This window comes from Hippopotamus amphibius, chromosome 10 (assembly GCF_030028045.1).
Source record: "Hippopotamus amphibius kiboko isolate mHipAmp2 chromosome 10, mHipAmp2.hap2, whole genome shotgun sequence".
In the NCBI taxonomy this organism is placed as follows: domain Eukaryota; kingdom Metazoa; phylum Chordata; class Mammalia; order Artiodactyla; family Hippopotamidae; genus Hippopotamus; species Hippopotamus amphibius.
In genome coordinates, this window is record NC_080195.1 from 13,518,001 (window position 1) to 13,543,247 (window position 25,247).

Below are 25,247 nucleotides of genomic sequence, written 5' to 3' on the forward strand. Positions count from 1 at the left end.
TAATCATAGCTGAGATGTATAATAGTGTGAAACAGTGACCAAACCACTTCTAAAACATAGCAAATTTGGGCAGTTGTCATAAGGTTAGTGCTTTGGTCACAGAGAGGGACCTATGTGTTTGTGACTTAGGAATCTTGGATGGGTAGTGGGCCATCTCAAAGGCTTGGTGCAAATGCAAGTCTATAGCCAGCTTTGAGTTTCTTTTAGAGTTAATTTTAACCTGATTTCATCTATGTAGGAGAATGAACCCCACAACTCACTAAGAATAGCCACAAGCTTTGGCTCTTGGGAAGTTGATTGCAGCCTTAAGGGGACTTATTAATAATGGTATACTGCAGTGGGGATACTGAGAAAGTGGAGTCAATCTACCTGTATGAAATTTGGTGGGGCTTCCCTGGTGGCACGGTGGTTAAGAATCCGCCTGCCAATGCAGGGGACACGGGTTCGATCCTTGGTCTGAGAAGATCCCACATGCCACAAAGCAACTAAGCCTGTGTGCCACAACTACTGATCCTGTGCTCTAGAGCCTGTGAGCCACAACTATTGAGCCCACGTGCCACAACTACTGAAGCCTGTGCACCTAGAGCCTGTGCTTCGCAGAAGAGAAGCCACTACAATGAGAAGCTGGCGCACCGCAGTGAAGAGTAGCCCCGCATGCTGCAACTAGAGAAATCCCACGCGCAGCAACGAAGACCCATTGCAACCAATAAATAAATAAGTAAATAAATGAATAAATAAATTTTACAAAAAATGAAAAGAAACTTGGTGTTCTAAGGGTTAGGCAGAGGAACATCAAGGGAGCTAGAGAAGGGATAGATGTGAGGGAGAGAGGGATTTTTAGGATGGTGTAGAGCACTTGAGCATGCTTGCAGACCGAGAGGAGTCAGTGACACAGAAAGACTAAGTGGGAAAAATAAGTTGGAAAGAGAACTTGAGGAATAGAGTGATGGGCATGAATTGGACCAAGAAGAAGACAGAGGGATGAACAGTCTCTTTGAACTTGGGAAGGTTAGGCCATTCTGTAGAGATGACGATATAGAGCTTTCCTTCTTATGACCAAGGCTGAAGCCATGGGGAATGCAGTTTCTCTGGACCAAGGCACGTAGGTCAGATAAGTGCTCTGTTTGTGAAGCTCACCGAAGCTACAAAGGTGTTTATTGGTTTGAATAAATATAGCAGTCGGAGTCTTTGTGGCTTCTTGTAGACTTTAATTCAGCTCACAGTATGTGACCCTCTCCTTCCTGATGCTAAGGTGCTTTATGCTTTTTAGATACCGAAGGAACTACACTAACTCAGGCCACTTGGTCACACGTTAATAATAGGAGTTCATTTCCCTTGCTATATAAAGGTACCTAGAATGTGTACTTCCAACGGAGCTAATGAATTTGCAATAGCAAATCCATATTCCTTGTTTGACTTCAACTGTGAGCTATGGCATGAGTCAGAGCTGGTATCTGTGACCATGGAACAGAATGAAATTTCTAAATTGGACCTAGAGCCTGGCCACATTGACAGCATGCCCTCACTAAATGGAATGTCTAGCCAGTTAACACCAATAAAGAAAATGTCAGGAACAGATCAGTGGCTTTTGAGCTGTAGAAGTCTCAGGGGTCATCCAGTCCCTTTCCCTTGTTCTGGAGAAAAGAAGTCGGAGCCCAGTGGCAGGGCTGCAATTAGAGTCCAGTCTTTATCCAGAGCTATTTTCATGACAGTCTTCATACTTACTCCTTACTTAATTTATCATTACTTAATATTTTTATTTTTCCATGCTAACTTTTTCTAGCGCTCGTGGAAGAAATGATTTTTATTATAAACCATAAGTTAACGTTGATATAAATAAAACAATACAGTAGAGATTATAATTGAGAATTTATAGGTTTAAAGATTTCCAAGCCATATTACTTATGACTAGGGAATATTAGTGGGTTTAAATGCTGTTTTCTCCCCTAGTTGTTTGGTCCTGTACCAAAGTACTCTCTGGAACTTTTCCTCATCTATAAAATATTTAGTTGGCAAAGTTGTGAGGAAAGAAATTATGTGTAAATGTGACCAATATTATGTCAAGAATTTTGTAAGCATTCAATTAAAAATATATATACCAAATAAAATACATGCAGGTAACCTTAGTTCCCTTTATAGCTGCAAGACTATAATGTAGAATATTGCCAGTGAGTCTTTGGTGGGGGCACGTTGCTTGTGAATTCAGGCTTTTAAATTGTCCTTCTCAAATAAAGAAAAGTTCCAGTGGACTTCCTGAACCTGATCAGTCTTAATGTGAAATGTCAGTTCTCCTGGGATCACCAGGGATAGGAATCTAGTGCTGTGACTCTTTCAATCTGATACAGTTGTGCTCATGTAATTGGCCCAGGATTTCTGACACCAGAGAACAATTAGAAGGAATAAGACCACCGTTTTGAATCTAGAATTAAATAGTGAAAAGTGTACATAATGATAGTTTGTCAGGTGCTTACTTATATATTACTTGCAAGGAAATGTGTTAGAGCTTTTGATATAAATTATCTTAATTTAATCCTTATAACGAATTTGTAAAGTCGGGATTATTGTCCTAATTTTATGGTTGATGAAACTGAGATCTGGCGAGATTTCATGATTTCCCTATATTTTTCAGCTAGAAGATTGTAGAGCTTGGTTTCAATTCAGCTCTGCCTGTGTCCAAAGCTCATTTTTGTAACCACCAAGCTCTAATACCTGGAGTAAGTTATGCTGAAATAGAATCTAGGAGATAATTTTTACAAAGCTTACTGAGGGCTTTGTTGCCCAATGAGAGCCTTCTAATCATCTTAAACTAAAAGCTACTAAATCTCCTGTGCAAAAATAATGTGAGGTGGTCTAAGAGCATGGATTCGGAAGCCAGGTCACCTGCAGTCAAATTCTGGCTCCATCATTTACTACAGGAGAAACCTTGGGTAACCTCTTTGTGTTTCAGTTTCCTCATCTGTAGAATGAGAAGAAAAAGAGTACCTGCCTCACAGGGCTGCTGCGAAGATTAGATTAATTAATATCTGTAAAGCACTTAGGACACCGTTTGGTACATAGTGAGAGCTATATATGTGTTGGCTGTTGCTATTGTATCAGCAATGATCAAGCATTTTCCAGAAAAGTAAAATGAAACATCTAAATAAGAATGAACAGTCCTACCCATGTGTTTCTTTTGGTCCTACCCATTTCTAATCTTAGGAATCTATTTTTTTCTTTTTTTTTTAAGAAATTTTATTGAGACACAGTTAACATACAATCAACTGCATATATTTAGAGTGTACAGTTTGGTATCCCAGTCTCCCACTTCATTCGCCCCCAACCCTCCCTGCTTTCCCCACTTGGTGTCCATATGTTTGTTCTCTACATCTGTGTCTCTATTTCTGCCTAGCAAGCCGGTTGATTTGTATTAGGAATCTATTTAATGGATAATGACAAATACATATTTTTATTAATAGTGTCCTTTTAAAAAATAACAGCATTGTTGAGCTATAATTCATATACCACATAATTCACTCATTTGAAGTGTGATTCTGTGGTGCATAGTATATTCACAGAACTGTGCAAACTGAGTTAAAGACTCTTCAGTCTTTAACTATGAGACTCCTACTGCTAAATTACTTAAACCGATAAACATCTACACACTCTCATTGAGATTCACAAACACAGCACTTGTCTGACCTAAGTGCTTTGTTTCAGGGAAGCTGATTCCCCATGGCTTCAGCCTTGGTCAGAGGGAGGAAAGCTCTATATCATCATCTCTACAGAATGGCCAAAGCTTCCAAGGGTCAAAGAGACTGTTCGTCCCTCTGTCTTCTTCTTGGTCTAGATCATGCCCATAACTCTATTCCTCAAGTTCTCTTTCCAACTCTTTTGTTGTTGTTGTTCTGTATCTAGAATTCCTACCCTTGAAGGCATTCCTTTATATCAAAGGGCTGTCTCCAGAACAAAACACAACTATTTGACGTGAAGGGGGCAGTAGAAAATTGTTAGTACTTGTTAGCAGGAATTAGTCTTTTCCATTGGCTGGCAGAGCAAGCATTAATCTGAGGGTTGGGATCCAGGACAGTGTTCATGAGGAGGAATGAGAAGGTTTGCAGCATGAAGCAGGGTCATGGCTGGGAGCTTTGGGAACTCAGACAGCAGCGTCTGGAGCCCCGATGAGTGAAGGGGCAGGCAGAGCAGCGTATGCAGCTGTGTGGCATAACGGTGTGCAGTGCAGACTCTTGCACGTGATGTTGGTAACATAACCTCAGTGCTTCAGCGAACCACAGATATACGTGCACTTTGGCATTTATACAAGTGATAAGTAATTCACACACCTGTGTTTTTCAACCCCTCTGCTTCAGAAAAGGAGGTGGCATGAGGATTTGGTCTCATGAAAGGTAGTTCTGAAACTCACAACATAATTTTGCTCTTGGTACAGAAATAATGACTTGCATATACTCCTTCACCAGATGAGTAACTGAGTAAATAAATGAATGGAGTAATTTTCAACTCAAACAAATATTTGGCATTTTATATCTTAATTTAAAATCTATATGCTTAATACTTAGGATGGGGTAGCAATTAGGTTTTAAGAGCAGATATTGTATTATTCTTTGAATAGTGGATAATGGAATTGTGCTTTGGGCTTTTCGTAAGTTAAGGTGTGCTGACATGCCTTATTCTTAGAGAAAGTAAAACATGTTAGACATTCTCAGCATCTTAGACAAACTTTTGAGGTAATTAAGAAGATAAGGTTAACATCTCATTTTATGTTCTCCTGAAGCAAGTGATTAATAATATTACTACAAAATTTGAAAGAAAGAAATTATGATAAAGCAACCACTTCTTCTAGATGCTTTGTTTTAAACTTAATTGCACGCAACATTCTAATTAGCTTGAAGCTGTCAATTTGTAAATATAGCCAATGCATTCAAAAGTCCTTTTCGTTGCACCCAGTATTCAACTTCTCTTACTTGGCAGGTGCTCAACTGAATATTTTTTGAGTGCTCTCCAGCATGAATAGAAACTTAAGACAGTTATCTTGAAATAGCCATGTAGATCAGGTAAATGGTTTATTTACTTGAATTATCTGAATACCCTCAGTCTTTCTCCAGTTTTCTTTTTCAATGCTCAAGACTCAGATGGCACAGGATTTGAAAAAAAACATTAGGCCACGATGACAGGATAATAAAGAATAATGGTTGTAAGCAGTAGTTTCCCAGGACTGAAATAAATCTGTTTAAAGGACAACTTGACAAAATTTTGCAACTAAAGCTGTTAGCAGAAAACCCCAAAGCTCCATTCTGCCTATCTTGGGATGTTCCTCTGTTGGGACATCCTCTATCTTATGTAGAGATAATCTGAACTGTTGGCATGTCACGTTAGCCATTAGCTTTACTTTTGTGTACACACGTGCAAACATATGTGATAACGAGAACTGTTTTTCACTTGAACAGTCATCCTGTTAGCAGAGAGCGGGGCAACTCTATTCTGTGTTTACTCTGAAAAAACAGCAGTTTAGTTAATCATGAGTCCAGAGTTCATAGATGCCCAGTTCTTAATCATGGATTGTTTCATTACTCATTGCTAGCTTTAATAAGCTTATAAATATAAAAACAGTGACTAGTCTGTTTTCTAAGAAGATATAGTATTCGGCGAGTTAAATAAAAACTGGTTGGCATTCTTTGTTCCTGGCATGAATTTCTATATAAGACTTTGTGTGAATTCATTATTGAAGGACAAAATGCTAGTATAGGGAGAAATATTGCTTTCTAATTTGTTTGTTTTTTTAAAAAGTTTCAATGTCTTTCCATTCTAACATTCCTATTTTCACCCTGTACTTTATATATTTTGAAGTGATTTTTATATTGCATTCATTTCTATTCACTAATTCTGTCATAAATTCCTCTGTATGTTTAAATTTCTAGATTTAATTGTCAAAAGAATAATTTTTATTAAAAATAATGAGCATGCAATTTTAGGGCATGCTTCACAAGCCTTGGTCATATAGACTGAATTATCAGCTTTAAGCCATATCTCTCCTGAATTTCAGATTAGAACTATACTACTACTTTTTTCCAAACTGTACTTTTTTTTCTCTACTATGTATAAAATATGTACAATATAATTTTAAGGAAAATACTGTCTGATGTCTAACATAAAATGTACATTAATGTACAATATAATGTCTAATGTACACTTTTCTTCCCATGAGTCTTTCACTCTTATTTAACTTCTTTTTAGTACACATATCCTCAACTGCGCTTCCTGACTCCAGAGATACTGTTTTACCTTCTCCAGATAGTACCAGGTGGACTTCGGCTGGGAAGTGCCGTGGGTGTGTGAGAGGGAGGGGCAGAGAGGGGACACTGTGGGGCTTAAGTGCTTCTCAAACAGCTTATATATGACCCTCCTTATCATAACTCCACCTTTATCCCTAGTCCAGAAATGCCTGACGCTGTCAATTCCCATGCCCTTTAAAGATGCTGGAGAGTAAATTGGGTTGGTTTTCAGTTTTCTCCATTGCTGCTTTGGATTTGAACTTTCTCAGGTTTCCTAAATCAGTTACCATTCATTTACCCTCTAGCTTCCAAACTTTTAAGATTATATCCTTTCCAGAAAAAAATATTTTAAAGTAACATCTGGATGAAAAAAGTAATGTATTTAATATATTCATTTCTTTGATCTCAAAGTTTCCTATTTGATTTGACTAGCTCTGTGAATGAATTTGTGTTTTGGTGCAGGGGCTCCAATTTCAATCTCAAATGCCCATAGGGGCCAGGCAGGTGTTCTGGCTCCTCTCGCTGGTTCAAAACTCCAGATAGGTCAGGGTCAGAAATAATTAGTAAGTTTGAGAGAATCCCAGAGCAATATAACTTGGGCCCTGTTTTCCATCTGGGACAATAGGAGAATCCTTGCTCCAGGCCCAGGGGCTGCAGCTGCAGTAAGGTAGAGATGACTTTGTGACAAGGTGTTGAGACGGAGGGCCTGAGACAGTCCCCATCTCCCCAGCCTGCTTGTTCCCTTAGCTTGTACTTGGAGGGGACAGTTTCATAAGTTTCACTGTGTCCCCAGTGAGAAGCATGGAAAGTAGGTAAGACATGCAAGTGAGGGGCATTGCCATAGGGCCACCACAGTCAGAGGCAAGGTGACAAAGCAGAGCCAGGGGCCAGATGGTGTTCATGTTTGAGATGCAAAGGAACCATGACTCCAGGGAAGGCTGAGCTGAGACTTTTGGAGGTGGTGGTAGAGGTGGGCTTGTTAACCTGGTCCCAACTATGTTGAGAAAACAGAGCACAAGTGGAACCATGGATTTCATCAGCGAATAGAAAAGCAGGACCCCAGGAAACCAGGAGTCCCTCCCTTCCTCAGGGGGTCCCCTAAATGTCTCCTCTTGGAGGTGCCATCTTGGGAAGGAGAAGGTGGCAGTGGTGAGCCTTGAGAATAAAGAACGAGGCTTGATGGAGTCTGAACCTTGACTTTGACTGAATATTTATCTGAAAGAGACATTTAAAATGAAAGAGACTATTTCAAAGCAGCAGAAACAGTTTTAATCTGAAAGAGACTGCATCACCTTTAGCTAGCAAATTTAAAGTTTCCCCTCCTATCAGCAGAAACTGTGGGCTTATAAGAAAGAGTAAATGAGTTATAAAAACTAAAGAAGCCACATTTTTCTTAAAATACCTGAATTGTTAGTGTACACGACAAGATGTGACTGGGCCCTCTCACTGGAATGTTGATTTTATCTGAATTCATTGAGTGCCACTTCGTTAGGTATTTTAAAAGTATTTTATGTATTTATTATGTATGTTGCATCCAGTGGTATAACTGTTTGAATATGAAACTAGAGAGATCTAGGGAATTTCTACCTGACATGCACTATAATAGTCAAAACAGATAACAGACACCTTCAGGCTGTGTTAGAATATAAGATTGTTATTTGGTATTTACTACACTTGCAAAATCAACTGGTTAAGGAAAGACAATTAGACTTCCCCAAATGTCTTGGTGTTTACATGTTTGATGGTCATAATATAAACATAAACTGTGGCGTATGACAAAAAATTACTGCTTTGAATGTCGTTATCGCTAGCCCCCAAAAGAAAAACAGTTGCATTTACGTTTCTGTCAAATAGCAGGCATCTGCCTCCCATGCCTTCTCCTGAGAATACTATGAGATGTGTCTAAAAACTTGGTTCTAGATTTGGAGTGAGCACTTTGCTATACTTCTGCCCAAAGCCGTTAGCATCTGCCTGGGTAGCGCGTGTGGGTGAGTGCCTGCGGGGTTTGCCGAAGACTTAAGCTTTGGGATAAAGAGTGACTGTGTCGTAGCCCTCCGGGGGCCTCGTGCGGGCCCGTGCATGAGTTTCGCAGTACAGCTCCCCCTCCACGAAGAAGTAGCCCTTTTGTTTGAGGTTGAGGTTACAGTCAGCACACACGAAGCACTCCGGGTGCCGGTACTTGTCCCGCGCCTTCACAACTGCACCACTGTTGGGGGAAAAGAAGGCCCTCATGAAAAAAAAACCCACAAAGCCAAAAACATGATACAAAGGGAGACAACACTACAGATAAGGGAGGTGTTATCTGTTTCACACTCCGGAAACAATAGCTGTAAAACTGGGCACAGCCCGTGGAACTGATGTAATAACCATAGTAAACCCTCACATGTTTCTCTCTGATGTTGACATGCGAATATTTTTCAGATTTTTTTCAAACAGATTTCTTTTAGAAAAATGATAGGACCTTACGTCATAATCACTCCCCATTGTTTCTTTGAAAGAGGGAGAGATGACACAGATAAGACAGACACCTCTGCAACGGATTCTAATCTTGACCCCGGTTGTCTACACAACCGCAAGTCCTTCTGATTACTCTCTACCTTGGTGGTCCAGCCTCTGTTCTATGAAACACAGAGAGAACAGATCAAAGGGCAGAGATGGAATTTCCATTAGTGGGTGGACTCGCCTCTGCCGTCAAAACAGTTTACTCCAACTGCAGCAACCACTAATTTGGGTAACATCCCAACCTGTCGTGTGTTATGCAGTCCCCTCTGCTCCCAGCTCCCTGTCCTGCTTGTTCCTCTGTCTCACAGCCCCCTCTGTGCTGTAACCAGGCTTATCTGCCACTGCCCTCCTGGGATGTGTCCTGGGAGATTGGACAGATGGTGCCTCACTGTGTAAGCGAATGACAGAGGAACAGAAAAAAGGGATGGAAGACGTGGCCACGTGGGGTATGAAGTGGAGAGACTGAAATGATCTAGTTCACTTGAAGATTTGAACTAGCAAGTGTGGCTGTTCACATGTAAAGTCCCTTAAAATGGAAGCTGACTGCGTGTCTAAAAATCATATTTCAAAATTTGTGCAACTTAAGAAACCCAGTAAAGATAATGTGTTCTAGTTAACAATGGGATGACCCCCATATTTGTTTTCCTGGGTTTCTACAGAAAAGGAAGTATTCAAAGACTATACATTAACAAAAGAAGGGCTTTTTGAAGTTATGATTCTTGGAAATGACTTTTTAAATATACTTCTGGGGCAGTTTCTTTTCATGAGAACATATCTGAAATTATAAGTCAAGATTTCCGACTCACATTTTATGCAAATTTTGGGGTACATCTAAGGAATCCTGGTCAAAATGTGCTAAATGTTGTGGACATTATATTTCAAGTAGATGAATAGAAATTTGTTTTTCATAAAACAAAGTATTTTCTATATATGGAGTCTTGAAGTAGAAGAAATAGAGAACTGACATCAAGATTTATGATGAATTTTGGGGTTGAAAATGAAACTTACACAATGCCACTCCCACATTTGTCACAGAGTGGCATCTTCTGTGTGCTGCCAGCACCACCGTGGACTTTTGTAACTGGAGCTCTCACACTCCGAGTTCCAGCAGGACGGTCATCTGAAAAACAAAGTGTTTCCATTTAAGTCCGGGGAACAGCTGGCTACAGTTTGTACTTTGCTTCTATTTTAAGGTGTGCACTTTAACCTGAGGAATTCTTAGTTGTATCCGCAATCTCATTTGGAAAGAAGCAGGACTGGTTCAAGCATACTTCGTTCTAAAACAGGACCTTACAAAATAAAACTAGTTAAAAATTGTTGTTGTTGTTGTAGGTAGCTGTTGCACAATATCCAAAGGGGTAGAGAACATTTTGCATTCTTTCTTTTTTTTTATTGTGGTAAAATATACATCACGTAAAATCAGCCATCTCAGCCATTTTTAAGTGTGTAATTCAGTAGCATTAAATATATTCACAGTGTTGTTCAGCTGTCACCAATATCTACTTCTAGAACTTTTTTCATCATCCAAGACAGAAACTCTGTACCCAAGAAACATTAACTCTGCATTCCCCACTCCTTCCAGACTCTGGTGACCTCTGTTCTACTTTCTGTCTCTATGACTTTCCTTTTCTAGGGTCCTCATATAAATGGCATCATGTAATATTCGTCCTTGGGTCTCTCGCTTATTTCACTTAGCAGAATGTTTTCAAGGTTCATCCATGTTGTTGCATGTATCAGAATGTCATTCTTTTTTAAGGCTGAATAAGACTCTATTTAATGGATATACCACATTATCTTTATCCATTCATGTGTGGATAGACGTTTAGGTTGTTTCTACCTTCTGGCTGTTGAGAATAATGCTTCTATGAATGTCGGTGTACAAGCATTGGTTTGAATCTCTGCTTTCAGTTCTTCTGAGTTTATACCTGGGAGTAGGATTGCTGGATCCTATGGCAGTTCTATGTTTAACTTTTTGAGGAGCCGCCATACAGTTTTTCACAGGGGCTGCACCATTTTACATTCCCCATCAACAATGCACAAGGGTCCCCATTTCTCCATATCCTCACCAACACTTATTTTCCATTTTTTTTTTTTTTGTGGATAATGGCTATACTAATGGGGCATTCTGCATTTTTGTACAACTTCTGAAGGACAGTATATACCTTTTGGAAGTGGAAAAACATTGGTAAGAGTATGAACTCTGAAGACAGCAGGGGTGGGCTGGAGACCCAACTCTGTTTCTCACTTGCTGTGCGACTTTGTACAAACCCACCCTCTCTATGCCTCAGTTTCTCTTTTGCTGAATAGGGAAAAAAATAGCTGCTAGTCATTGAGTTATTGTGAGGATTAAATGATCATGTATGCAAAACACTCAGCACAGGATTTGGAACACAGTAAGGGTTCACTCCAGTGTTATTTAAAAATTTTGATGATCATGATACCATGGAATATGGGGGAGGCTGATAAATTTTGCAATATTGATTTATAACTATTTTATGATCTATAAGCTGAGCTAGCCCTTGACTACTGTGGATTTATCTTCCGTGCCCTTTTACTGTGAAGTTGGTGGCTACTTGGATATGTTCTGGGAGCTCCTTTCCTAAACCAGGCACCACTCAAATCCTTTTCAGCAAAGAATTGTCTGATGACCGATTAAAGTCAATTTTTCGGCTCTCATTCCTGTTATGCTTGCTGACCCCCTCCCCTGAGCCTTTCAATAGCCTCTGTCTGTAACATTTCAGTAGACTTTTCCCGACTGCTCACCATCGTCCACTAGCTCCTGGAGCACCCTGAAGGAGCCTGACTGGCGAGGCTGGGCAGGGTCATTCCGATTGTCGTGGAGCATCCGGTACACATCCGACTCGGGGGGCACCGGCGGGGCCGTGGGTTCACTGAAACACAGCAAGGCGGGCGAAGCAGCATCAGGAGCATGTGTGTGCAAGAAGCCACAAGATATCAATAAGCAGTGATCACTCTATTTACAGCAACTCCTGAACAGAAATTCAGCATTTTCACCTTAATCTCTATTATCGTTAAAAATATAATGTGAATTCACATGGGTTGCCTTAAAAATATCCTTAATTAACCTGGGGGTCACATCAGCACTTCTCCACGTGGCAGAGTCCTTTGGAGGGCAACTAAGATGTGATTGTTAGGAAGTAGTAATTTAAAAAATATCACTTGTGTCTGATGGATAATGTGAACAAAATTAACCTTTCTCAGGAAAAAAAAAAAAAGACAACATACACGTGATAGAAAGTGCAAGAGTGAGCCCAGTTGGGTTATCCTCAGTCATAAAGATGTCAAAATTCAGATTCATTTCTGATATTAAACCTAAAGTGTATGCTTTAGTTTTGTTAACTCCTGGAGACAACAAAGGTATCATTTTGCTTTTAAACTGAAGAAATTCAACTTGTGTTTGAAAGCGTATAATGTAGCAACTTTCAATAATGTAGCAACTTTCACATAGAAGTCAGTTATAATGTGGCTACTAAGTAGCCACATTATAACTCATTTACAAAAATGATGGAAGCTTTATTTTAATAAACTTTCTACAAATATATTCATGATGAACAATAAAAATGCCACAATAAAAATACATCAGACACTGAAATGCTTCATCATTTTATGTCATTTAATTTCATTATCTAGAAAAGGTAGTTGCTATTTGCACATATTTTTATTACCTATATCATATTTGGAAAGAGTCATCTTATACATCTGAAACTCCTTGCAAATGGCTTTGAAATATATTACACTATTAGTATCTCATTGTACTCATCCCAAGAGTTATCTTTGGGATATTGTTAGATAGCACATTATAATACTTTATAGTAGTTGTATAATATTGAAAGAAGTAATAAGATTTTATCTTTAATAAATCTTTTTAATTGAAAATGCTTAATGGCAAAAGTACTTTGAGAAAATATTCATAATAAAGAAGAAATTAGTCAAAATAGAGACCAATGGAAATTAAATATCTACATTAGTAGCTTGAGATATTGTTACAAACCCTTATTCATGGCAAAAATTTTAAATGAAAAATAGTTACCTCTCCACAAGATGCCATTAGAGGAGAGAAGAGGTATCATCTCTTTCAAAACTTCCCCGAACCTCCCATCCCTTTCCCAGTTTTTGAGCCCCAAAGAAACAGAGAGTATCCCAGATTACAAATCACTTTTGAGAAGTATTGCACCAGACATTCTTAAAGTACATTGTGGTTTTTCAAAAGACATATACGTTTGGTCCTTCCATGATTTCACTTTACTGTGATCTGTCATGTAAAACTCTACTTGGTTAATTTTTCAAATTGCCTTTATCATCAGGCCTAGATATCTGCAATACATCCTTAGTGTTATTTTCTTGCAAGCTTTTCACAAAGCTTCCTTTCAATTAAGACAGTGTTACAAGACAGCAGTAAAGTTGACATTGCTCATGTGTTTAGTCAATATGCCCATGGTTCAGAAAGACTCGTATTACCTCATTAAGGGTGTTTCCCCTAGAGCTGTTGAAACCTGACCCTGAAGTGTTTCCATAATATTGTCATCTGAGTACAACTGCATAGGTGTATTAAACTGAGCATGTACAATCTTCACACCAGGAAGTTCCATTTCCAAAGGAATGTTAGGGGCCATCTTAGCAGCAACTTTCAAGTCACCTGGGCAAATAGTACTAAGAGTACTGACAGAAGAAGGGGTGCTACGTCCACTGCCACCGTCAATACCGGACGGAGTACTGCATCCACTGTGTTAATGACCACGTTACACAGAGATGACACAGGAACCAGAAAATCCAGACAGGAGAACACAGAGAACAAGTACAGAGAGGTTAAAAGTAAGAGGTGAATTAAATCAGATGAAAAAGAAATGTTTATTTCTGGCTAGAAGTTATTTTAAAAAGGGGAGACATTTAAAAATTCATGATTGAAAAAAGTTTAACAAAATTAAAAGGTACAGGTGATATTGCATTTTTTGGCTCTGTTCTACTAGACAATATGCTCTACTAGGCAAAGGCTTCATGTAAAAAGTGTTGTGCATAAAGGAAGTGGCTCAGGGAAATTACATTAGCTGGGCATCATTTTACATTTCTGAGCTGCAGTATTTAAAACTAAAATATTAATGAATGATCCTTCACAAATAGTAGTATGAACATGCAGCATGAAGATCCAGTCAAATATTTAGGCTAAACATTTCAAAATAAGAAGTATTTTCACAAATGCAGTTGGGCCTTAATTGAATAGTCATTGACAACTTATAGGTTATGTGATAGAGATTGTTTTGTTTTATTGTTACTATTTTAACTTTTTCTGCTTTCATCCTTTAATTTTGTGAAGACTACACTTTAAAAAATTGTTTGGTGGTTTAATATAGACTCTAGATATAGCCAATAAATGCTTGTCACCTTGAAATTAATGATTAGAGGGCAAATAAGGTGATCTCAGACTCTCTGAATGCTACTTAGAGCTAAGATATATATTTCTTTTATACATAGATATTTCTTGTAAAATTTTGGAAGCACACATATATTTCCATGCATATTTCTCATTTCCTTTCAAAGACAAATTCAGGGAACTTATTATTAAAACATCAGAAAGGCCAGTCATGCAATTTTAAGAACAACTACAGAAATTTCATATTCTCTGTGAATAGAATTCTCTATAGATAGGAGGTTGGTCATAACTGAGGCTGATGACTGAAAGTCATTTTTTTTACATGCATTTTAAGTGCAGCATGAGAAATGCATTTTTTGAGAAAATGGAATATATCTTTTTTTTTTTTTTTAAAGCACAGCCATTTAAGACAAAGCCAAAAGAAATGCTAATATTAATGCAAACTTCCGTCATATCGGCAGGTTAGTGTTGCTGTAACTGAAGGTAGAGAACAATTTATATGGTGTGTTTACCTGAGAGTCAAGTATGGCCCCATACCTGCATTTACTCTCTAGGGCTACTCATGCCAATGTCAGCCCCATACAGAGAGCAGAAACCAAAAGCATATATTGGGCATTGATTTTGTTGGCTTCATCAACGCTGCAGCCTGGTTAGTCTGGGCAACCCATGTCACTAGATGAATTAAAAATTGTTTTGTGTGTTGTGTTATCTAATTCAACCACCTGCACAGTCGAAACGGGGCAGGTAAGTATGAACTTGCTCCTTCACTTCCCGGCTGTTGAGAACCTGTTTGAAACTCAGTCAGTAAATTGGTTGGTCACATACAAACGTGTCAAGTGGTTTATTCACCATTTTCATAGGCTCAACACTATTCTGGCTGCTGAAATTGACTTCAGTTGGTAAAAGAATAGAAATAAAGTTTTAGTTACAGTGCAGTTTAGTCAGGATCGTATTGAGCTGACCTCAGTATAATGAAGTTTATTAAACCATAGTTTGGGGATTTGAAACAGTGAGTTTCAATATTGGGAGACTTGGGTTCAAAATAGTGAACCTTTTCAATAAGGATTTATAACTACTCGACCTTACTGTGTGCCAGGCATGGTGATAGATAGTGGAGAGGTAAACTGTGGTCAACTCGGAATTTACAGATATACCGTATTTTACAGTTGTAAATAGTATTACTTTTTTTTCTGTTATTAGTGTTCCTATATACATGCATGCTTGTGTATATAGCTTTATTTAAGCAGAGATTATGTCTTCTATTTCTAGTTTCTTTATCATTCTATTTAGGGGCCTATGTCTATTGAATAGATAGGAATAAACCCTAAGCAAACGGCAGTTACCTTTTTATAAATTTCTGGAACAGTTTTAAAAGAGCTGTTGAACTGATTCTTTAAATAAAATAGTTTTCATGGACTCTAGTCACTGTGGAGATTTTTGTGGGTCACCATGACCTATTTCTGTGACCTGGAAAGGTAGATACTATTAAGATTTCTTGACATTGACTTGTTGACTTGGCAACCTGTAAGGTTGATGATACACTCAATTACTATCATACACCTGGATAGATCATTAGAGAACTAATCTCCCTGGTGTGTATATAGACTTTTGGGGACATGCTTCCAGAAGCAACTTGTCCAAAAAACCACTTATGGGATTGTATTTTTATCATTTGGATCTATAAAGTGCCTTGTATGTATTTTTAATGATAGCTTTGGCTTTAAACATTTACATATTTTCATATGAAAATACTAGCCTTTTAATGTGCTTCAATTGGGAGATGAATCTATTAGGATCTCCAACTTATTTCTGATTCAGAAGTTGTTTATTAATGGTGTAGTTATTGCTTGGTAAGTAGACACTCAAAATTCCACCTTGATGAGGAATCATTTGGTAAGAACAAGAAATTCAGAAGCTAGAGCAAATAGTGAGGGGGCACAGGAAGAGAGGAAGGATAACACAAGTGTTTTTATAATGTTTTAAGGTTTGTGTACTGCTACTTGTTTTTTAAGCACATCCTCTCATCTCTGTTTTTCCTTTTGCCTCTTCCAAATTTAACTAGATTGAAAGGTGCCACCTTACAATGACAACATTATGAGTAGCTGATTATTATCACCATGTTTGAATTAAAATGAAAATATGAAAGGGGCATTACATACCTGAATCTCTCTGACTTTCCCTGAATTTTTATAAAATTGTTATTGGTCTTTAGCAAAAGCAAGATTACTTACTCTAATGTATCATTTTATTCGAGCCTCATGGAGTCCTATAGCTCAAGTTAGTGAGCTTGCAGTTATGCTAACCTCAAAAGAATGCAAGTATATCCATTTTACTCTGCTTCTTTAGGAAGAGGTATATATTATGTATATATTTATTCAATAGTAAAAGAGCATTTTAACTTTTAATCCAGCTTTTTAAAAATATTATTTAGAGAGGGGTTGGGAAGCTGTTGGATGTGGAGAAATAGAGAAAAGATACAGAGGAAAATGGAATATGAAGAAGGCAAAACCTAAGAGAAGCACAAAAGGATTGTTCAGAGTTGCCAGTAGGAGGGAAGGATAACAGCTCCTGATTCTTCTTGCTACTCAGGAAGTCTGATTAGGTACTCTTGAGCTTTTGTTCCTTTATCTAATGAACATTTGTTGAGCACGTACTCTGTCCCAGTCCCATTTCTAGGTGCTGCGGGTATAAGATGTTTATATTCTAGTGGGGGCAGATGTCTTTGGTAGTCATTACCTTTTTAGCATCTTTCTCCTGCTCTTTTACTCCATTACTTCTTTATAAGCCTGATATCACAAAATTGTCTGACTTATTTTGGGGTAATCCTCTGGCCCTTACTCTAGCTTATGGAAAGGTCTGCACATGGAAATCATATATCAAGCAATGACTGACCATCCACAGCAGGCATCATAAACTCAGATGTCTCCAGGGCCCATGAGGGTCACACATATATGAAAATAGGCCAGGTATCATACGCTTAGGCGTGATGGGCATTTTGTCAAGATGGAGAGTAGATGTTCCATCTTAAACCTAAATTTAGTATCTTTAAACAACGGGAGGGTTAAATCTTCCTCCCAACTCTTTATTTCTTTATACTTATTTTCCCCAAGTGGAAAAGTTCCTTTTCAAGTGGCTTCTCTTCCTTTGCAAGTATCCATAAGATCACAAATTTATTTTTATGTAAGAGCTAGAATGAGTGGGATTACCTAGTGGGCTCTGATGGTACAATGAGAAGTAGGTGCTGGGATGGGAAGATCAGAGTCTGTCAAACATGAAAAGCTACCCCAGCCTTTCCACGTTTGCCTCACCTGCTTCCTTACTCCTGACCGCGGGCTGGTTTTCATTTTTGTTCCTGTTGACTGGGCCTTCTGCCCTGGGATAGGGTATGTCTGCCTGCCTCAAAAGGTCACCGTGTTCTGGATGGGATCCTCAGAACAGCAGGGGTATCAGTTATAAATACACACAGCGATTGCATAATATTTCACAGCTCTCTAATCTGGTCAATATTTACTCTCAGAAATGGAGGTTAGTTGGCTGCTCTTTTCTGCTAAGTGAATTTGTTTCTTTTGCTTTTGAAATAAGCTTCAAACTGAGAAAAGTCACTCCAAACACCTAAGAGTTATGTGTCTTGGTAATTAGTAGGGTTTATTAAAGACGCATGCACTCCACACTTCACAATCTTAAAGCTTTATGACCTGCTTCGGCCTGGGATTATGAAAGGTTTGGGCCGAATATTGTGCTTGTGTTCAAAGTAGTTCACATCCTGTAAAAACAAAGCGTTAAAAAAGTTCCTCAGTGGAAGATTTATATATATATATATTTACATAAAATTAGATGAACCATAATCGTACAGAAAGGATTATTTACCACCAAATATTGACATGACTAAGAGGGTGATGATGGAACCAGAGCGATTTCTTCCTTCTAACCATCTATTCACTGAATGCTCGGGAACTGGCAGATTGGACTCTAGAACATTAGAACCATGTTCTAGGTGCTCGTCTTTAAAATAAAAATCTGATCCTGCCTTCAGGAAAGTAAAAATAAAACAGCAAGAGCTGGACTTTTGAAAGGAAGAGAAGCCGTCCTATCACCATGAAGAACATGGTGGCCAGTCACCAAGTGGAATACTTACTTTTGAGGTGAGCTAGGAATGAGCCCCCGCAGCTGCCCGTGAAGCGCATCTTGTATGTTGCTGGTTGAATAGAGCCCAATGGGTGAGTTATAGGAAGCGCTCACTACCTGTCTTTTGTCATCAATGTTTGCTGCTGCAACAAAAGGCTGGGCCCTTCTGTTGTGCGCGGTACCAATGGGTTTGAACTCCTGTACAATGGCAGACAAAATACACAGAGCCACAGAATGCACAATAAAGCCGTTAATGCGCAGACCAACAGCATCACTCTTGTTAATCAAGGCTTCTTTACCACTACGAGATTAATGGCTGGTTACAGGAGGACTACGTTCACCATGAAACGTTCGTGTGCTGTGTTCACCCACCAAACGTTAAGGTGCAAAGGAATGGACCCTATTTGAAATATTATAAAATACTTCGAATATTGTACTTCTTCTCTGCTTCCTACTGACAAAGATGACTTCTACATCTAGAGCTTTTAAGAATTTCTCAAATTCTCATTTGAACCCAGAAATTTTGTGTCAGAAATGAGATTTCTGGCTTAGAAAAATTATTCTACTTAACATTTTCTCAAGTAGAGCTTACATAAGTTTACTCTTCTATTAATATCTTAATATTATTCTGTTCTATTAATATCTTAAAATTTCCCCCATTTTAGGAAATGGGAAAGTAAAACAATCAGAAAGGGAGTGAGCATTTGTGAATAACTGTATTGAATCATTATAACAATCCAAGATTTTTTTGTTTGTTTTTTTCTTAATCCCTACAACAAACAAAATTCTTAATTTGCATTAAGATATAACCTTAAATTTAGAAAAAATAATAGGAATTAAAAAACTTGCCTTATAAAAGGAGGAATAATGTTTATAGAAAGCCCTCCCTTTTTATTGTGATGATTTCATGTTGTGGGTTCATGTTTACTCTAGTCCCAGAAGGACTTAAGTCCGCAATTCGGTGATGGCTAATGTACACAATTCACAAGAGGATTTTCACTTTATTGCTTGGGGAATGAAGTCCTAAACTCTGAGTTTGAAACATGCCTGAATGATCTGAAACTCTGTATTATTATCTTTTAATGTAGGAATCTCATTTTCCAATTTTTATACACATTTATAATTTTGTTAAGTTCATCACACTTTTTTTTCTTCTAAGCAACAGAAGAAAACCAAATGGAAATGCTAAAATACACATGAGCTGATTCTCTTTCCGAATCTTTTCATTTGGCAGAGTTAGTAAGATCAATCTTCACAATATTTTCACTCACACATTCAGATCAACTTCCTTTACTTTTGTGACTGTGCCACCAGTGTTTCACATGGATCTCGAGTATTACAAACATTTATGAGTATTTGAAATGTTTACTGGAGACTGTTTTGATTAAAAAAAAAAGATTTTGTAATATTCTTGTTCGTTTCATTTTTTTTCTTGTCATTATAGATGAGTGTGTCGTGGGATGGTGCTTTTTAGAAAAGAGGTTGTATTCCTTTCTTAGGGGTGGAACCAGAGTTTTGCATGGTGATTCTAGAGAACACCAACAACTTCCTTTAGGGACCCAAGCAACACAGTGCTTCCTTTTGGTTCTCCTGAGCAGTTGTCACACATTCTCTCTGTTCCCCCATCTAGCCCTACTGGCAAAATAGTTATGACAAGGCAAATGGGGTGCAGCTTCAAATACTAGCCCTGCAGAGTCTTTGACTCCAGCTGCCCCAAATCTCATGGTACCTGAGAATCTGTGATGTGGTTAAGAGGAGCTTTTCTCTCATCCACCTTGGACAGCATAATTTAACAGCCTCCTGAACTTGAAAAGAAGGTCTGAATTGAACACAGTAGTCTATGATTCTATAGTATGATTGAATTGACTAATATCGTATTGATTGTTCTTTTATCTCCAGAATAATGACTCACTGCCTAGGAGTTGGTTGGGTGACAATGTAGTTGCTGATATTAGATAGCAGAATGACCGAAAGTAACCAAATATGGCTTCAGAAAGATGCTGAATCCCAGAACATGTGAAAATGTGTGCAAACATTTATATACCAGTACAATCTGATCGCTTTGGCTGATTTAATAATGAATTGGGATTGGCTGTATTTTATGATTAACCATTATGATTTGCCGTTATTATGGCATGAAAAAAAGTGGGTGGGAAATAATTGTAAGTAATGACAGTGTCCATGATTCAAGGCTTTGTTACTCTTGGATATGAGAGAAGACAGAAGGCTAATTGCCTAATTATGTTGAGACTATAAATCTCTCAGGTTAATTAAAAGAGTGAATCAGGAATGCTGAAGTACTCAAGCTTTGTGGAATTTAGTTTTGTTTTTATTTTTTTTTTAAACTGAGAGTGATATGCCTTAAAGATCTTAGTATATAGAATTGAATTTGCAAAAATTAGGTAAAATAATGTGACGGCTTTATGGGAAAAAAAATCTCTGCCTTTATTTCTTCTTAGTCTTAAAATTATAAATAAACATGGATGGCAACTGTCCTATAAATGAAGCATCTTCTCTGAAAGTATTTGTGCAATAATAGTCTCTAGTAGTACTTCCAAAAAGCGGCACATAAGTTAATTAGCTCCAAGCTTTTTCTTTGCCATTTTCAGTTTTAGTTATATATCACAAAGGTCACAAAAATGTAATTTGTTAAAATACAACAATAAAACTCTCTATTTTCCACTAAGATCATAAAAGGAAGTGTTTCTACTACAGACTTCAAACATTTGTCTTCAGGCTTAGCAAAGCATTAGTTTATGGGCTGCTGGAGTCATTCCAAAAAAGCACAATGAAGTATATACACTCAAGGTAAACAAAAAATTTAAATATGGCATGGAGAGGCAACGTTCTATCCAAGTCTTACATCATTGTTGATGGTCAAGCAGAATCAAAAGACAAAACCAATTACAAGTTTGCTATTCCACTTTAATTCCTTTTTATATTTTCCTGGAAAATCATTAGTAATGGAAAATACGAGTAAAAAATTTATATGCAGTTAATATAGTCCAGCTCTTGTGTTTATTCTACCAGACAAAAGCATCTAAATGATTCTTATAATCTTAAGAATTCAATAAGTAAGCGTTGCAATTAATTAGATTTTTAAATATTATTTTTAAATGTTAGGAGCTCATATTAAGGAATAATACTTTGAAATGATGGAATGCTGGAGCCACCAGAGTAAAAGCTAAGTAACTTGACAGAGGGCTGCTGACATTGGGAGAATGCACCTCTTGACAGCAATCTCCCAAGTCCTTGAAATGACCTCAGCAATGACGTCATTCAAAGACAGTGCACCTTTCAGTTTCTTACTTGGGTAAATATTCTGTCTAAGAACTGAGGCAATAACTAGCTCCAACAGATACATGTTTGATACATGTGTGATAATATACAGATCTATTTATTTATAAGAAAAAATGGTGGTGAAATGAGGGAAACAAACTGTGTTAAGTGATCATATATTTGATAAAGCCACACTGAGTAAATGATTATATTTTAGCATCTTTGGAGTTTATGAACAATCTCCGCCCCATCCTTATGCTCACCCCTTAAATGAAAAATAAAGCCACCCTTGTAATTATTTTTTCTTCAGTGATCTGTTTCAGGTGTCGCCCGTATCTCATTGGGGAAGAGTTTGGGGAAATGGGGATTTTATGAAAATTTGTTTTCTGCAGGCTGCTGTCCAGGTATGAAAACACTGTAAAATAAAGTTATTTCATGAAAATATGAAAACTTCAACCCATACCCCACTTGCCTGTGCATGTAGTATGTCTTCATTATGAAACCTTTTGGAAAGGATGCAATTTTCTCTCATTTAGAAAACAGCATTTTTATTTCTGAAAAGCATCTTTCTTGTCTTGTGGTAACTACATTATAATTTTGAATTGTTCAGCTAATAGTAAACAAAGATGAGAGTAATATTTTACTTGAAGAGGGACTGCAGCACATACCTTTTGTCTAGAGCAACGCTTTGTATAGAAAAATGCACCCACTCATCGGCCATGTTCAGGATTGTCTGGAAGGAGTTTATCCAATGGCCGAGGTTGATCTAAACAACCGCTAAAGTTTCTTTTAAGCCTGAGATTTGAGTCTAAATTCATAAAACCAAAATTTAGCTATTTAATAATAGCACGGAAACATGAAAAAAATATAGATATTAAAATTTTGTACCATTTATTACTATAACTGTGTAAGAGAAAGTCCCCAAAGCCTAGACCTATTCCTAGGGAAAAAAACTGGAAAAAAATACACACATTTTATTATTTGTGGCTGCACTTGGATGGTAGGATGTAATGGGTTTTTTTTTTTTCCAATGAATATATATTGCTTTTAAAATGAAAAATAGTATTTTAGTCCATAAAGCAAAGATTGGATAACTTACAATAGAAGTTTGGCTTGGGCTGAGAAACAAGAACTCAAACATTGTGTTGCTCAATGGCGTTTTACTATTCATATAATATGGCATTTTATCTTATCTTACTTTATTATTTTTTTGGCTGCACCTCATGGCTAGTTCCCCACCCAGGGATTAACCCCGGGCCCTCGACTGTGGGAGCTCAGAGTCCCAGCCACTGGACTGCCAGGGAATTGCCTCATATAGGATGGCAATTTAAATATTTAATGGCATTTGTTTTTCAAACTGACACACCTTTGTTGTCCAAAAGGGGTTGCTTTATTTGTAGAAAGGACATCTCTTTGTATAGCTTTGTATTGACATTAATTAAAAAACAAACAAACAAACATAACCAGAGTTTAGTGCTTCTCCAGACTCAGTCTACAAGTTAAATTCATTGCTTGACATTCATCACTGCATTTTGTTCTAATTTGTGCTATTGGATCTTCAGATAGGAGAGGTTATGCTGAAATCTAGCTGTGTTTTGTAGGGAAGTTATGTGGGCTGGTCATGCAGAAACCTGGCCTGAGGTGTGTAAGGAGTAGGCCTATTCCGATCTTTAGGGGAAGAACTGAAATGGTCCTTATCTCTGACCCCTTCAAACAGCAGCCTCTTGCAGAGGGTGCCAGTAAGAAATTAGTCATGACTCAAACTAATGGAATGTTCAAAGGCTCCATCTCACAGACTTCTGTAGCCCTTAACCCAGTCTTCACCTTTTTTTTTTTTTTAAACTTATCTCATTCTTTATCTTTCCCCTTTGTGGTATCATAAATATCCATACTGTCTGACCCTAACATTCAGCACCCATGGGCTAATAAATGATTGACAAGAGGCCTGAGTATTTAAAATTTGGATTATCTTTTAAAATTAATCCTTGGAATGAGCATACTCATAAATTAATCCTCTAGAGCTGCAAACGGGGCACCTTCTAGAGTAAAGCTTAGACAATTGCCTTGAAAACTCCAGTTCTGGAGAGATGTTAGCAAAACACAGGCTCCCATCACGCTCTAAACTCACCCAGTACTTAATAAATTACATACTTGCCGAGTCACCCACATGCCAGGGTGGGCGCTGCAGCATGGGATCACTGGGGGTTTGGCACTTTGGTCAAATATGTGTCGTTGGTCCCATATCTTAGCATCTCATATTGATGAAATAGGGTTTAAAAAATTAGGAGAAACTGTGAATGGAAATGTGCAAAAGGGCGCGGTACAATTTTGGATATGTACTCTATACGGGAAAAGGAAATTCAGAATTCTATGCAGTTTGTCCTAGTGATAATAAGAGTTGGGGGGGTCAGTATATGCGTGTATGTGAGCCTTACATTTCCCTTTTCTGTTTTTTAAAGCACCAGGTGATCTCTTTTTCTCACGTGTTGCCTCTGAGTGATAAGTTGATGAGGGTTGGAGGAAGCAGGTGGGCTCAGCATGACTGCCGAGGGCTGTCTACAGGTGACAGCTCTGCCTAGAGAACTTTGCTCTTATTCCTTCTTCCAGTCTTTTCTTCTATCAAGGAGATGTTGATTAGAGGTGCTATTAACCCACCCGCCTCGGATGCTTGGGGCAAGCCACCATCAGCCTGCAGGTCCCTTCTCACCAACTGATGACCTGTCTCATCCATTTTACCTTTTACTCACCTACCCTGAAGAGTGGAACTCTCACCTGATCTAAACAGCCCCCTCAGCTTTCATGTTTACTTTGCTTCGCATGCAGCACCAGCCTGAGAGTTGGTTCCCAGGATTGTGGTGTGAGAATGAAGTTTATCTTCAGGGCCTCCAGTTCCTTTCACTCACTTGTCTGCTATTTAGGGAGCACCTGCTGTGTGCTATGCCTGGGAGACTCAGAGTAAGGAGAACAGGCTCACCGGCTCTGCCTTAATATTCTGTATCCTGCTCACTCCCTTTGGGCCTGTTTTCTCCTCCTTTTGCTCTTAGTGATTTTTTTTTTATTATTAATTTTATTTATTTATTTATTTATTTATTTATTTATTTATTTATTATTTTTTTGGGGGGTACACCAAGTTCAATCATCTGTTTTTATACACATATCCCCGTATTCCCTCCCTCCCTTGACTCCTCCCCACCCTCCCTCGAGTCCCCCCCCACCCTCGCCGCCCCAGTCCTCTAAGGCATCTTCCATCCTCGAGTTGGACTCCCTTTGTTATACAACAACTTCCCACTGACTATCTGTTTTACAGTTGGTAGTATATATATGTCTGTGCTACTCTCTCGCTTCATTTCAGCTCTTAGTGATTTTTAGGTCCGGCTTTTCCTTCCCTCCAATCAAAAGTCTAGGACAAGGATCTAATAAACTCACTCCCTCTAAAAGTTAAACTACTTAGGGTATTGTTTTCTCCTGGGGTTGGGGTTGGAGGTTGTATTTTAACTGAAAATAAAGTTTTAATCCTAAGGAATTTGTAGTGACCCTTGGATACTGATGAGGAAGACATTCCTGGTCTCCAGGAAGCTCTGTCCCATAGGCAGTCTCCTACCTCACTGTCAAGAAAGGCCAGGGAGGCCTCTGATCGCAGGGGGGCCACACCCAATTGTAATGAGAGCACCCACTTGACTGCATAT

The 25,247-nt window shown here is 38.2% G+C and overlaps 1 protein-coding gene across 3 annotated transcripts in view; it reads right to left on the minus strand.

Moving 5' to 3' along the window:
* Nucleotides 1-7,512: 7,512 nt before the first annotated feature.
* The window catches only part of PDLIM3 (PDZ and LIM domain 3), a 29,882-nt gene continuing 12,147 nt past the window's right edge, over nt 7,513-25,247 (minus strand). Inside the window, exons 4-8 of one of the 3 annotated variants that reach the window (XM_057696941.1) lie at nt 17,853-17,920; nt 13,248-13,511; nt 11,532-11,659; nt 9,777-9,888; nt 7,513-8,472 (exon numbers count right to left, since the gene is read on the minus strand). In XM_057696941.1, the coding sequence (XP_057552924.1) occupies nt 8,283-8,472; nt 9,777-9,888; nt 11,532-11,659; nt 13,248-13,511; nt 17,853-17,920 (762 nt within the window). In that variant the 3' untranslated portion in view covers nt 7,513-8,282. Of the gene's footprint in view, nt 8,473-9,776; nt 9,889-11,531; nt 11,660-13,247; nt 13,512-17,852; nt 17,921-18,292; nt 18,481-25,247 lie in introns of all 3 variants that reach the window. The other 2 variants (XM_057696942.1, XM_057696943.1) reach the window with 2 other exon arrangements.